Source organism: Lepidochelys olivacea, assembly GCF_965140295.1.
Source record: "Lepidochelys olivacea isolate rLepOli2 genome assembly, chromosome: 2".
NCBI classification, from domain to species: Eukaryota; Metazoa; Chordata; order Testudines; family Cheloniidae; genus Lepidochelys; species Lepidochelys olivacea.
Genome location: NC_140412.1, coordinates 171,390,791 through 171,406,913, shown reverse-complemented (window position 1 = coordinate 171,406,913; position 16,123 = coordinate 171,390,791). Strand labels below are relative to the sequence as shown.

Below are 16,123 nucleotides of genomic sequence, written 5' to 3'. Positions count from 1 at the left end.
CTTCTTAAGCAGCTTAGAGCAGTACAGAAGATCAGAAGTCAAATGGAAGAGTCCCTTTGATTTCAATGAGAGTTGGATTAAAAGCTAAAAAAGCACAAGAATCTAATGTACATTACATAAAACTCCAAAACCTAATCACAAAATCTCCTAAACCACTAGCACAGATCGCTATTGAAATGTTTGAACTCTCTTACATTTTTTTTTCAATATTAATACTTTCCTTCCTTTCCTTAGCCAAGAAGGTCAGGAATGCAACCCCATGCTCTGGGTGCCCCTAAACCTTCAACTGCCAGAAGCTGGGATTGGACGACAGGATCTCTGAAATTGCCCTGTTCTCTTCAGTCCCTCTGAAGCATCTGGCACTACCTGCTGTCAGAGACAGGATACTTAATTAGATGGGCCATTGGTCTCTGACCCTGTATGGCTATTCTTATGTTCTTTCCTCTGTCATCTTTCTTGATCTTGTGTTCTACCTAAATGAGCAAAAATCCTTTAGGAAAAAGCAGTCCCCCTTTGGTGCCACCTGATGTCTTTGAAATAATCTTATGTGTGATCTTTGTCCCATTAAATTGGGCTACTAGGGCTGTCGTCCTAATCAGGATTAGAAGAGGAAAAACAGCACTTAGCCTTGTTGTGACAAGTGAGGTACATTTCAGGCTAAGGGATAATACTTACTCTACAATAGATGCATTAGGGCTTGTAGGTATTCAGTCTAGAGTTAAAAGCACCTGTAAGCTCATTTTATATATCTGTGTTGTAACATGCTACCAGGACTGGGGAGGGGAAAGGTTTTCTAGAATTAACGGTTAAGGTGCTATGGCAATAGCTGTTCCAGAAATGAATACATTCCATAGGCATGAAGTGCTCTATATAAACCGGTGTGGTTTCTGTAACTGTTCTGAGAAGTGAGAAATGGTTAGTAGCATCAATGGTTGAAGAATTTAAAATCTTTACCTTCCCACTTTCAGAGCCTTGTAAGCTCCTATGTAGGCATTTAAAGAAATGGCCTGATTGTCAAACACTGATGATACTGGACAATCTTGGTCATGATAGTCAAAAAGATGAGAACACAAATTATTTTATGAGAACTGTCAATGTGTAGACTCTGCATGTGTTCTTTACATTAAAGAAATATATTAGATGAGATTCTAGCAGTGTATTCTTTACCTCAGTAAACAGGTCTCTTCTCTTGTGGTGTCAGCTTCTCTGGTAAGAAAAGATTAAGATATTTCCCTGTTCTGAATTTAAAAAAAATCACTGAATCCTATGTCATGAACAGACAAAAGAAATGCTACAATATTATGGGTTGTTTTTAGGGCTACTCTTCTCTGTATTACCTCAAAAGACTTGTGCTTTGACTTCTCATTGTGAGCATAACAACATTTATTACTTAATTTTCACACTTATCCAGACATCATAAGGAAGGAAGGAAGAATGAGACAAGAAAAGAATTGTCTCACTAAGCCGCAGCTCTAGCTCACTTATTTATAGTAACAATGGGGACATAAGCTAAATAGCATTAAGTGGATTTATACAAATTGTTTAGGGTGAAGGGTGGGACAGTAAAAGACAAGAGAATGAGCCTAGCATTGAAAACCAATGGAAATCTGTTTTACAAATGGGTAATGGTATGACTAAGGGAATAGGAAACACAATACGCTTTTTACTATCATCTGAGCAGAGCAGCATTTTAACCTCAAAGAAAAGGGTAGCTCCATCTTGAGGGGTTAAACTCAAAATAGAACCAGTAACATATGTGCAGCTAGTTTGACCTAATTAGTTGTTACTAGTTCCTGGAATTATATGAAGAATCTCCTTATATAGGTTAGATGTAAGATAGATAGAATCTTGGCCTTTGGCAAAGATCAAAAGTAGTGTCAGTAAATATCAGATACATTTTCTGTCTGGGTATGATGTCCAGTACTGGCAGAGTGGGTGGGGTTGAAGTTTCTAGAAAACATCTACCATCTTCTGTTTGAAAAGTATCATTTAAGATCTTTTTAAAAGTCTTGCCCTCGTATGTGGATACTCTATTTATATGTTTGTAGTTATAGGTGCAAAGGAATAGACCTTTTTTTACCTCATGGGTGACAGAGTGTCAGCAGTAATTAGTAGAGAAATTCAATGGCTTTATCTATTTAAATGAAGCTGAGCAGGTCCCTGTTCTTGTCCCCCATGCACACTGAAGTGTTTTTTTAATTAATGTTTCATATGTCTGAGCTGGAGCCCCAAATTTCTGTGTGAAAATTTGCAAATCAGCATTTATCACTATCTTATTATTTTATTTGTATTACTGTAGTGTCTAGGAACTCTAATCATGGACCAGGACCCCATTGTACTAGGTGCAATATAAACATATAACTGGCTATTGGAAGTCAGTAACTTAGTACCTGATGAAAAGGGTGGGACTCTTTATTGACTTCAATGGGCTTTTGGCTTAGGCGTACAAAAAAAGAGTTTATTATGTGCTGCAGAGGATTTGAAACCAGGTGATGCTATTATTAGCTTTATAATTATAAACTGGAAGCACCCTGGTGTTGCCATAAAAGAGGGACATATTTTTTTCTCCAGCAGGAATTGAAACATACGTTTTTGTTTTTGATTATGATGATCTCACTGAGAATGTACTTTTCATTCCAATAAGACACGAAATTTCCCAGATGAAAATATGTTCACATTAGGGGCCTGCTCTTGTAATCTTACTGAGATAAAAATCTCCCCCAGTGAAGTCAATGAGGAATCGTGCCTGAATCAGGAGTCCAGGATGGAATCTGAGGTCTTCAGAGGCTGTTCAGCAGAATTGATAATGAATAGTATCAAGAGGGAATGCTTCAGAGAAGGAAAACATACACAAGAGAAGGAAAAATTCCAAAATGAAATTGATACAGTAAATTACAGATCTTACAAAATGAGACAGTTCTTTTCAAAGTCTCCCCCCCACCCCACCCCGAGGACTTGGAACTAATCTTTTCAGCTCATGGAAACAGGGTAATGTGAAAGTAAAGAGATGCAGTTAGGATTTTCCCTGAGAAGAGTGGGCTGTTGCTTAAAGTGCAGAGCACCTCAGGCCTGATCCAGCTGAAATTAATGGTGAAATTCTCATTTCTTTCAATGAAACAGGATCAGACCCATACCCAACCATCAAATATTATTGCCTTCCTGTGATGCAGCATTTTGCTAAAATCCTAAATGCGAATTGTAGGATAGAGTGGACAATAAGTCTAGGACACACAAAAACGTTTTAGTCTTAAAACTAAGGCTGATGGTTTTTTTTAAAGGTGCCTTGGGGATCTGGATGCCCATTAATGGGACCTGGGTATCAGACTCATTAGGCAGCTTTGGAAATCTCAGCCTACATGTTGTTGTCCTGCTCCTTTTTCTGAAGGCACCTGAAGAGGAACAATGATAGAAAAGACCAGAGAAGCCCGGTAATCAATCAGTGGATTCTTCATGTAAACAGCACTGAATAATCTTAGGCTATGTCTACACTAGAGAGCTTGCATTGGTACAGCTGCACCACCATAAGTTCACTAGTGTAGCCACTCTATGCCTTAGTTAATCTGTACTGATGGGAGAAGCCCTCCTATCAACTTAGCGCTGTCTACACTGGGAGTTTGGTCAGTATAACCAGCATCACTCAGGGGTGTGAATTTTCCATGCCCCTAAGTGATGTAGTTATACCAACATAAATGTGCAGCGTAGACCGGGGCTTAGTGTTATCTTATTAAACAGCTCTTAGGTGTATTTAATTTTTAACTGAAGAACAGATACATCAGCGTGAATATGGTACTGATGGAGGTGAATGATTTGTCAAAAGCAAGGAGGATCCAGCTGACCTGCCATAAATCATGTTGGCTGAAAAGTTAGCAGCCAGTATTTGCCTGCTTGCTGAAATGATTCATTAGTATTAACATAGAAGTTCAGTAGGTCACAGGAGCATCATGCTGTCCTGGAAAGCTTAGATGAGAAGCGAGAGTTGAAGAAGTTCAAGACATCCTGATGTGCATGGATACTCAATTCTGTAGATGTAGGGAAAAGAAGTAAATGAAACCCTATTGTGGTAGAGAATATTTTCTATGTCTATACTGAGTCTAGACAATGAGACATTTATTTTTTTTTAACAATCAAGTTCCTGTCTGCTCTGCATGTACATAACAAAGGGGCAATGAGATATTTAAGGAGAAGGAGCTTAGTTAGATGTTCTTGGCCAAAGAATTTCTCTCTCCCTATTATTGGGCAGCATGAGGAGTACCAATTAGCTATCCTTTCTGTATAAGAGAGATTTAATTCTTTGGTACAATATACAACTATAACAGTAAAAGAAATGAAACAGGTTTTCAGGTTCTTTTACAAACTCATTTAAAGCAAGTTTGATTTATACCACTACTCTTCTTAACAGAATTTAGGCATATCTTTTATTACCTAGTGTATTGCAGTACCACCTTTATAGTTCCATCTTTGAAAGTTGCACTTTGCAGCTAAGAGAAGTTATCCAAACCCAGCTGTTTTTTCAGGCAAAGCAAGTTGCAAAGTATTTATAAACAGTTTTATATCTGTTTAATGTTTCAGGACTGTAGCTATTTTCTCAAATGTAGACCACACAATGAGTGGTCATGATATCATAAATTTTATTTTTCATGCTTTAAAACTCAGATCATCAAGGACTTTGGGTAAAATCCAAGGTTTTAAACAAACTAGCCAACCTGTCAAAGCTACTTGAATTCTTGGCATTTTTTAAATAACATTGATTACAGGAATATAACAGACAACCTTGTTCATGTTTTGATCTTTTCTGTTATGTTTGACACTACCTTAGAACATTTATCAGAGACTTTAAAAAGCAATTTTTACCATTCAGAAATTATATATAGCATCCTGAAAAGCAATGTAAACACCAAGGAAGCACTGCAAACCATCAGACTTAGGGGTCATCCACTGATGTTGATGATCAAGATTTAAGTGACATCAATGAGAGAGAGATTAGGCCATCAAGACTTTAATGTACCCACGAGACCATTAAAGCAATCCTATGGTCTTTTTCAGACAAAAAACATCATCCACATGTACAGTTTATAATGTTGTTCTGGCTCTTTATAAGGAAATAATTAGGAAAGCATTTTAAAGTCTGATCCAAAGCCCATTGATGCGGATGGGAGTCTTTCCCTGGACTTCATGAGCTTTGAATCAGGCCGATAGCCTCAAACTTGAGTAAAAGGGTTACAGAAGTTTAAAACTGGAGATAACATGGCAGTATTACTGTGCAGTATTGTAGTGTTAGCACTCAAAGTTTAAAAAAAAAATCTTGCTGAAGCATAATATACTCCTATGTCGAATGGAAAATAACTCATATAATAAGAATATCTGTCCAAAGCTACTGACCTGATTTATTCCCTGAAAAAGTCAGAAGTGCTGACAGAAATGTTTGAGATTTTTAGATAATTTTCTATGTTCTTTGTTGCCTTTCACTTATTTCAATATCTGCACACATTTTGAAGCAGGACACACACAATATTATATATATATAATATGCTTGGTAGAATTTGATTTTAATTTTTTTATAATGTCTATCTATTTGTAAGCATTTTTAGATGGTTATTGATTTTAAATTTTCACAGATGTGGGAAATTAAGAGCAGAGATTGTCAATTATTTAATGACAGGAGATGTTGCCATTCAAAAAGTTAGTTTTATAAATGATTAAAACCCAAATTGTCGACATCACATGTCAAAATACACAAAGTCAATATCCTTAAATCAACAAAGCATACCTGTTTTTACTATTCATCTGCTAATTTATTTGTAATAAGCCTAATTCAAAACTATTTTTCTTATTTTGCCTATCGCAACATTTTGATTATCTACAGAAATTCTGTGTGTGGTGAGATTGACACCTACTGATTCAAAATCTAATCCTTCTATGCACCCCAGGTATATAAATTCTTTGGGAAACATGCACTTTCATAATATCACTTTTTTCAATTTAAATACAGATCTGAGACTAACTTCTGCACTAAATGCCATCAATCGCATTGCATAAATGTAAACATGGACAGAATTTGGCGCAGAATATATAACGGTGCACACGAAAGTAAAACTCTTCATCATTTAAGGACTGATTTAATGTATAAATTGACTAGCGGTGGCAGAGGCAAGCATTAAGTGGGCTCTACATTTTACTCAAAAACTTGCAATCTTTCTTTTACACATCCCATTAAAATCAAATTACTCTATTTCGCATCCTGCTGTAATGGGTTATATTTCTCCCACATCAGACAGAATGTCTGCAGACTAACTAGGCTGTAGCTGTAAAGTTTTTCATCTTTCTCGTGGCTCGTATTATTACTATACTTGTACCAAGAAGGCTAGGCTTCTCCGCCGCTGCCGCTGGCAGGATGTGGCTGGTCCACACACTAGTGCGTTTGCAGGGACGTGAAACAAATGCGGAGCCTGATCAAAGCCCGAAGTGAAGCAAAGCACGGCTGACTCTGGGCAAGCGATGGCTGGATGTGTGTGTTCCGATGGCCGGAGGGAGGCGGCAGGCAGGCGGGCGGGGGGAGGGCGCTGCAAAGCAGGCTCAAACGTGGTCCTGTTGTCAAAGCTGTGTTTTCTTCTTGTCAATCTGCTCCGATTGGGGAGACGTGCCTGGCTTCTCAAGCAATCAGTGCGCAGGCGCATATCATTCCCGAGCCCCAGTGAAATGCTCTTGGACGTAGGAAGGGGATCACCCTCTTTCCCTGTCTGTGTTTCCTTCCCTCTCTCTCCTCCCCCCACGTCTCTCTGTTCCTCTGCTTAGCCCAGGCCCCCTTGTTGTCTTTAACGTCGCCTACTCCCTAGGAAACAGTATCCCCCTAGCTCCCACTCCTCTACCTAGGCTATCTGAAGCCAGTTGTGCCTGTTGATTACTCTCCGCCCCCCCCCCGCTTGCTTGATTTCAAACCTTTGGATGGTGTTTTGGTGTCATTAGGAGATTATCATCCCTGGAGCTCCAGCGAGGGGCTGTGGGGGGAGGAAGAGGCTGGAATAATACACAACTGAGATTTTGACTCTGTCCTGCAGCAGCCATCCCAGCGATCTCTGGATACCAGGTTGCACCTGGTCCCTCCCTAGGGCTGCTTCTGGTTGCTAGTAGGTTGGCTCTGGTTGCCGGCTCCTAGGAGGCTTTGCAGCTGGGGGTTGCCGGCTCCTAGTTGGCGGCGGCTGCTGCTCCAGCTCGCAGCGCCCCCCCCCCCCCCCATGAGCAGAGAGGCAGAGGAGCAGCAGCAGGGGACGCCAGGAGGAGCATTCCTTCCCCGGGGTTTATGAATGGCACTGACATGGAGGAAATACCGTTTCAGAAAGTCAAGACCAAGAGGAAGACGTGCTGCCGCTGCTGCTGCTCCCCCCCGGCCGCGGGCGCCGGGCTGGGGGGAGCCCCTCCGCCGCCGCTGCTGGATGCCGTCGCCTGCGAGGACGAGTTCGACTGCAAGGAGCTGGAGTCCCTCTTCCAGAGCTACAACCTGAAGCTGGAGCAGACCTCCACCCTCAAGGCGCTGGCCGTGCTCATCGTGCTGACCGCCAGCCTGGCCCTGGTGGAGCTGCTCTCCGGCCCCAGCCTGACCATCTCCAAGGGCTCGCACCCGGTGCACTGCATCGTCTTCCTCTCCCTCTTCATCGTCACCAACGTCAAGTACCTGCAGGTCACCCAGCTGCAGCAGATCGTCAAGCTGACCCTGCTCTTCAGCTTCACCTTCTCCTTCCTCTGCTGCCCCTTCTCGCTGGGCGCCTACGGCCTGGAGCCCCCCAGCGCCCCCGAGCAGGGCATGTGGCAGCTCATGCTGGTCACCTTCGTCTCCTACTCGCTGCTGCCCGTGCGGACCCTGCTCGCCATCGTCTTCGGGCTGGTGGTGGCCGTCTCCCACCTCATCGTCACCGCCAGCTCGGTCAGTGCCAAGAGGCAGCGGCTCTGGAGGACGGTAAGTCCCAGGGGAAGGAGAGGAGCAGCCGGGGGGGGGGGGGCCCACTGCAGCTGCTGTGTGAGCTTGGTGGGGGGGTTAGAGGATGCAGAGCGTGGGGAGTTTAGTTTGTGTGTGTGTGTGTTTGTGTGTGTGTGTATTGGACCTGGGATGTGTACAGAATTGCAGGGACGGTGTGTGCATGGTGGGACACGCGGGCTGCGGGAGAGTGTGCGTGTGTGTGTGTTTGTGTTGCCGTGTATCTGTCTGTAGCTGTATTGAGGAGGGGTCTGTACTGGGGAAGTGAGTGTGTAAGCTGGATGCACGGTGCCCGTGTGGTGCGGATTGGACGCACGGAGTGTGCCGATGGCCGGCGTGTTCACAGTCTGTCGGGGTATCAGGTATGTGTAGCGGCTAGTGGGAAGCGGTAGATGCGGAATAATCCGTGTTGGGACGTGTCGCCGTCTGCCTGCTGCTTCCCAAGCTCACAAAGTTTGGAGGGGGGATGTAGGGCAGATGGGGGGTCAGAGTTCAGGGAGGGATATTTGGCTGCTGGGTGAAAAGGCAAGGAAACGATTTTTGATCTTGTCTAATAGTAATAATAAAAAGAAGGAGCAGCGCTTCGTCAATGGGGAAAAGACAGGGACGCTTCATGCGGGAGATGCAGTCAATGAAGATAAATAAATCCCATCTGACTCACGATAGACTTGGAATAGGTAGCTAGACTTGTTTGGTGAGATCGCCATGAACTGACATTCTTATTTTTTTTCCACAGGCTCAAACTCAAACCTCCCCATTCCTCGACCCCAAATAGCAGAGCTCAGGGGAGCTGGAGAAACTCCTGGGAAGAGGGTGGGAAGCCAGACATGGAAGTCCCACTTCCCTCTTCTCCCAGTATGCATGGCATTCCCAGCTTAGTTTCCCAATTCCAGCCACTTCCTCCTCCCCTTGCAGATTAGTTAGGATGTCATTGAACTTCCTAGCAGTCTTTCCCCCCACAAGCATTAATCTGGTGATGCCTCCCTCTGCAGCATTTTTGGGAATGTGCTGCTGCACTCCCCTCCATCCTCTGTGCCCCCTCCCAGGGGTGGCTATTTATAGCCCTGCAGGGCTTTCTCCAGTTCCCATGGCCTGATGGGCGATACTGGGAATGGGGGAGGAGAGTAGGGAGATGCGCATGTTTGAAGCGGTGGGGCTAGGAGTCAGGATTGTCTGATTGTTCTATTATGTTGTGTATCTGAACCACTGGGAAGGACTGATTTATTCTCTCTAGAACTGGGTCAGTTATGTTTGCTCTTAAGAGGAGCAATAATGGATCTTAGGGATTTTAGATTAATATTTAGTGATACTTTATTCCTTGTTTAGATTATTTGCTACTTTACTGCTTTTGATTTTTGATGTTATTCTCCTTGGTCGTATCAGGCTGCGTTGTAACACTTAGACCATACCCCCCCAGATACAGTAACAAACACACAGTCACATGCACCAAGGCATGCATTCATACACCTTCACCTCGAATCTCACACACACATATATGGATATAATAGATAGCCAAGGAAGTGAGGTTGCTGGAACTACAGGATTACTCTTGGCTTGATGCTGGTGGACAAAATAAATTGTATGTTTTGAAGGGGAAGAGAGAGATAAGCCGAGCTTTGATTTACCCAGATAATCTGATGGGTCTATTTTTAAGTGCGTGAGTTAAAATTTCCATGAGAAAGAGGGACTGCTGATGAAATTCAGGGGGTCTTCATTGAAACCATCCAAAAGGATAAAAGAAAAACACTGAAATACTCTGCTTTGAATGGGGTTACAGACTGCTTCGTGTACCAGAAGTCGGGAAGCTTTTACTCCCAAGTGGAGCCCGGGCAATCCTAATTCCCATGACACGGGGGCAGATATTCATTTGATACTGGGTTACAGCTATGTGTGACACTTGCTGTCCCACCAGAATTACCCAAAGGATCTAACTTGCACCACGCCTCTGTTTATGATATTATCTTACCCGGGGCTTGACGATAAACTTTTCGATAAGCTGTTTGTCCTCTTATTGATCTCTCCTCAGCTAATCGACAGACAATGTTAAAAAATCCTGCTAGAGGCTGGTATAGAACTGTACATTTTCCCCCTTACAAAGTAATTTGTCATGTATACAAAGTCCCATGGGCATTGTGCTTTGGTGAGAATATTAGGCAGAAACCTGCTCGAAGTCGAGCAGATTATTTGGTCTGTGAATTTAACAGATATGTGTGTTGATTTGTCCCCTGTTTGCAAGCAAATTGCCTTGTGATTTGAACAGGAACACTCTGTGCTCTTCTTATGATGAAGTTATCGGTTTTTTGCACAATATGTTCACAACCGTCGAAATTCTGAAGCCTGCATAATACCAGAGTAATTGCGTCTTATGTGGGCATCCTGGGGGCAGCACAGTCCTTTTGCAGGAGCTTTTCCTATGCATGAGCTGCAATAGCAGTTGTGTCTCAGGCCAGGGATGTGCTCTAGTTACAGGATTTAATTCAGCCGGCCCTCAGTGCTCCCTTCCGTGCCAGCCTGTATGGATGCAGGACACAGTCAGTTGTCCAGGCTTGTGGAGCTGTGCAGAGCCGCAACCAAATGAAAGGGTTTGCATGGGCCCTGTAAATTGAGATTTTTTGCAACCAGACATGCAGAGCAATAGAACAACTGAGGTCAGCTTTTTCAAACATGACCTCTGACTCCCGGGTGCCTCACCTTTTGGGAGCCCAACTAGACATGCATTGGCTCTGATCTTCAGAAATGCTCAGTGCCCATAACTCCCACTGAAGTGAGTTTTCAGCAAAATCAGGCCCAATGTGTCTGAAGCTGGACTCGCCAAAACAGAGGCACCCAAATTCAGAGGCCACTTTTCAAAAGTTTTTGGCCGTAAGGTTTTCATTCCATTATAAGCAGAGTTTCTTTATATCCAAGTCCTCCATCAGGCCCTGATCCTGGTCCCATTGAAGTGCCAAACTCCCATGGACTTCAGTGGTGTGGGATCAGTCCCTAATTAGGCTCTTCTAAAATTTGCATTCATATAAAAGTATGAACAATTTAGCATATTAAAACCAATAGACTAGCTTATTGTGAAAATAGCTTTTGATGAGGTTCAGCCTTAAGTGAACTTCAGGAATATTTAGATCAAATGTGATTGTGGTTAGTAATTCAGGGAGTTGGTTATGGTGACTCCCTGGCTTATTTCACATAGCTTTCTACACCACTCGAGGTGTTCACTCCAAGTCAGGGTTAAAGCACATTGACAGGGTAAGATGGAGAAAATTGCACTGTAGCTGTCCATTCTGTACCTGTTTGTGACTAAATGGGGGATCCCAATCCCCAATGTTGACTGAATAATTGTAGTAAAATAAAATATAAAAATTGAATGTTACTTATGTATAACATACCTAGGGTGAAATCCTGACATTGAAGTTAATAATAAAACTCCTATTGACTTCATTGGGAGCAGGATTTCACCTATTTTTGTATATATAGCTACAACATAGACATAAAGGTCTACATAGTATAGGTAGTCAATAGCATTTTAGCCATATGACTCTCACTGACTGCAGTGGGAGTCTTGAAATAAAATATTGCATGTTGACTATTTCTCCCTCGCCTCCAGTGTTTTTGTGAGCAAAACCATAAAGTAGTATGTGGAAAAGGTAGAACCTACAAAGGAAGATTTAATGACATTTGCACTAGTTTGATTTATTTATGAAGTGCCCAAACATGTGCTTGGTGCTTAACAGCACAGTTAAAAATACGTAATCCCTGCCCCAAAAGCTTAGTCTAATTTATGTTGAGATTCAATGAGTGCATTATAGACACTAAAGGCAGATGGGGTGAGCAAGGGTTACTGTCATTATTTATCCGTGGTGTGGGCTCATCTTCATGTCTTAAGTTGCTGTTAAACAAATTAACTTTGTATAACATTTTAAATATTTTGATCTCTTGGTCATTAAAAGCATATATATAGTATTAAAAAAAACCCTATAGGTATATCATACCTATCATATATATATACACACACACACACACACACCTGCAAGTACAGTAGGTGAGTACTTGTAAAGTAGTAGGCATGCGGTAACACCCTGCTGATACAGAAGTGTATATGCAAACCAAAGAACTGCAACACAAATTAACAGACCAAAGCAGAAACAGGGATGCCATTTTAAATTACCATAAATATATCTTGTTTTTAACACTGTGGACAGAGCAATATTTTTATACTATACCCTTCAATCTATTTTATATTTAAATGTATTTCAAGCTGAAAATTTATTGGGTCAAGCCAGTAACGAAATAGTGCCAGCTTGGAAAATGGATGAGTAGAGGGGAACTGGTAAATTATGGAAAGAGCAGCCGAAGGGAGGCGGGTGATTTAGAAAATGTTGAAATAACACATTTTTATGCCCTTTAACATTTACAATTTGTTTAAGTTAATGTAGCACTTCCCAGACCACTGGCAAAATAATCCACAATATCACACAGTGTTGTCCACATTTTGTGTTGTATATGGTTCGTATTTTTCTGCTAGTGTGGAAAAGGCAGTTAGTTAATTAACCACATTGTTGACAGGACTGTTGATCCCCCTGTTCCCTTTGCAAAACAGAGGTGAGGTCTAGTGGTCTAATAAAAGGAGTGGCAGTCAAGAGCTACTAAATTTTAATCCAGTATCTGATGCAGTCTTGTCTTGTTGCATTGGACTAGTTGCTTACTTCCTCTGCTTCATTTTCCACATTTATGCAGTAGTTAATATTGGAAAGCATTATGTACAAGAAGTGCCAAGTATGTCCCTAGTCTCGCAAATGCTTCTGCATATCAGTAGTCCCATTGAAATCCATGGGATTCTCCACATGCCTAAAGTTACAAAGTGTTTGTAGGATTAGGGCCAACATTGGTACTGTATTCAACCTCTATGCATAACTTCTAGCTGAATTCATCCTGTATTTGAAGGAAACTTATTTTTGGAAGGGTGAAGGACACTGATGTCTTTGTAGTTAAAGTAGAATTTTAGTCTTCAGTTACAACATATCTTGAAAAGTGGTGAATAGGGAAGTTTCTGGTGAGTTGGAGACAGGGTGCCATTTGTTTCTGCAGAGTGTAGAGTTGCATTTTAAAAAATCACGTGAAGGGCTAGAGTTGTGAAGATGATTTTGCCCATGTGAACTAAATATAAACTAATAGCTTTGGCTTCCTAAGTCTGTAGACAGGTATATTTAGTATTGTACCACTGTTGCTGCTTAGGGACTAGGCAGCAACAGAATGCAGTTTCAAAACTAATGAGTTTCTCAGCTGTGTTTGAGAACCAGTGGGCATCAGTGAAACTGACAAAAATCACATAGAACTGAGGAAATCATTAACAATGAATAATTTGTCAGGTAAGTTTAGCTACTTTTTTTCTGCTTACAGAATGTCTGTGAGCAGACAATGCTTCCCTCACATTTCTTCAAACATATATTTATCAAATTCTTTTGCACTTTAAAAAATTATCTGAGTTGTTGTTTACATTTCTATACAAATATTCATTATTTAAACTATGCCGGATAGTTGTGATTGGTGAAATAACATAGATTTTTTATTTTTTTATTTATTTGTATTTTTGCAGTCCTTAGGTGCCCCAGTCACAGACCAAGAACTCCCTTTTGCTAGGTTCTGTATTTTAAAAAATGGCCATTGCCCCAAAGAGCTTACAGTTCTGACTGCTGATTGGATGAGAATGAAAAAAAATTCTTTTGGGGTTTTTGTTTTTCATATCCCATTTCTAGGAATAGTAAACTCATTTAGAACCATGAGTACAACTGTAGAGACCTCAGAGGAAAGAATCGTAGAATATCTGGGTTGGAAGGGACCTCAAGAAGTCATCTAGTCCAAGGCTCTGCTCAAAGCAGAACGGAAATGTTATACTAATATAGTTTAGAAACTTACAGAGCTAACTAAAATAGTGTTCCAACACACAATAATGATACATTCAAAGGTTGGATATCTTGAGCTCTACCAGGAATAGAAACAAATGTCCCATTAGAATGAAAGCTTCTGGCTTTCTAACAACATAACATAGCTGTCTCAAGCTCTGATGCCTTGGAATGATAGAAGTTGCCCAGGTATGGCGGAGGGAGGAGGATGGACAGAATGCAGACAGAGAAGATGGTCATCATTTGGGTAGGAGCATCACATGGAGTGTATGTGTAATTATAGTTTAGGCTTGAGCTGGTCACAGCAGCATACTTAAGGTTGGGGCAGATATTCCCCCCCCCCCCCCCGTGTAAGTGCAAAATTTGGCTCCAACTATTTCTTTTATTTTTTCTGTATGAATTTTTCAATTACAGTTGTAATACAGTACCCTACTATATATATCTGGTATAGCGCAATATCTAGATATTGAGGGTTTCAGATTGGTTTGATCAGATTTAACTACAATCATTAATCTCATGTGTTTCAGTGTCTTTGCATTGTGTGATATGATCCTTTCTAACTAGGGTGGCTGTGGTGAAAAGTTTCATTTATAACCTTCTTAAGTTTTGTTGCTTGTCAATGTAAGTAAATTTATTATTCTCTCTCTCTCTCTCTCTCTCTCTCTCTCTCTCATATAGTCATCTATGCTGCTTTCATTTCCATAAACAGCTGGCAGACATAAAACAACAGCTTTTGGCTGTCTTATGATTTTTAAATTCAGAGGGCCAGATCCTCACTTTTACTTTAGATGTAGTGATAATGGGAGTAGCACAAATCAAAGCCAAATGCAGATGGCACATTTGGAAGGCAGGAGAAGAGCCTAATAGCATCATCCTTCACTGTTCCTAAGCTCATGTTTGCTTTTCTGCATGAACACTAAGTTGCCCCATGGGATCTCTAGGTTTTGCGGGGGTGGGGTATAGAAGGGGGACAGGGTGATGCCATTCTATGTAGCTTTATTCCCTGGCAAATTAATGAAATTTCATAAGGAAATTCCAGCAGGACTTAATGCTGCCGTATTCTACTCCCCTTGGAATGTTGCTATCAGGGAGGAAATCAGTGGGTGTACAACTCCTGAAGGAGCACTGCTGCTGGGAACTGTAGGAGACTGGGGAGCAACACAGGGGTCAGGTCCTCTTCGCAGATACTCCAAGATCTCTAGGGTTGGGAACTAGATCCTTGGGTTAGCATGCTTGGAGGGGCTTGTGAACCCTTGTCCCCAAAGAAGGGAAGGTAGCTCCTGTTTTCTGTTACTTCTAAGCTGCAGAAATATGTGATTTCCCCCCCCCCCCGCTTCCTCGCCCTCCACCCCCTACCACAGGACCACTTTTGCTCCAGAGAAGATGGTATCGCTCAAAATTTTTACAATCTGAAGTACATAGTTCAGGAGTTTTGAGGAAACAGCATTTTCACTACACTGTCCATCCATCTGTACTAATCTGAGGGAAATATTGACTTCAGTAGAGTTATTCTGGATTTACACTAGTGTTACTGGGCCAAATTCTCATCTCAGTGTGGGTAAATGTAACAATACAATGCAAATGTAATACAATGCAAATTTATTCTGAGTAGCATTTTCATACAAAGAGTATCCCAAAAATTCTTGTACAGAGTGAAATAGTAAATTGCGATGTAAGGAGAAAACTTATTTAGGCCAGGCCAGGTAGATTACAACAGAAATACAGATCCAGTGTTGCCCAAGACACTATTTTCTTGGGTGTTTCAGAAATTGCAGGGCTGTAAAATGTTCCATAGGAAAGAAGAAATGCACACTACCTGGATGCATTAAAATATACCTATGGTAGAAAGTGCTATTGACACAATCCAGAAGTTGCCTTTTTGCACACAGGAGTGCATTATTGAATTTGCTAACAATGGTTATGCAGCTTTTGAGATAAACATAAGGCTTACAATTAATTGTCCTTTCCAACTGTTGCCACAAGAAAAATGTCTCTAATTATAGCAGATCTACTAGTCTGCCTTTCTTTCACAGAGTACTTTAGTTGTTCATTCATATACTATAATAGCAGAGGCATTTTTTAGACTTCTATAATTCACTTATGAAGCTCTGAGGACTATAAGTAATTATCCACCCACACGCAATTAGGAAATAAAGCAACATTAATAAACACATTTAGAATGGAGCCTTGCTTAAAATATACTCATAGAATGAAGTATTGACAAGCCAGAAAAAAATACTGTGTTTGAGTAGTGCTTATG

General features: G+C 41.4%; 1 protein-coding gene across 1 annotated transcript in view; it reads left to right on the top strand.

Moving 5' to 3' along the window:
* The first annotated feature begins 5,716 nt into the window (after positions 1–5,716).
* Positions 5,717–16,123, top strand: part of ADCY1 (adenylate cyclase 1) — a 227,861-nt gene continuing 217,454 nt past the window's right edge. Inside the window, exon 1 of the mRNA XM_084620103.1 lies at positions 5,717–7,951. Coding sequence (XP_084476229.1) covers positions 7,298–7,951 — 654 coding nt within the window. The 5' untranslated portion in view covers positions 5,717–7,297. The remainder of the gene's footprint in view (positions 7,952–16,123) is intronic.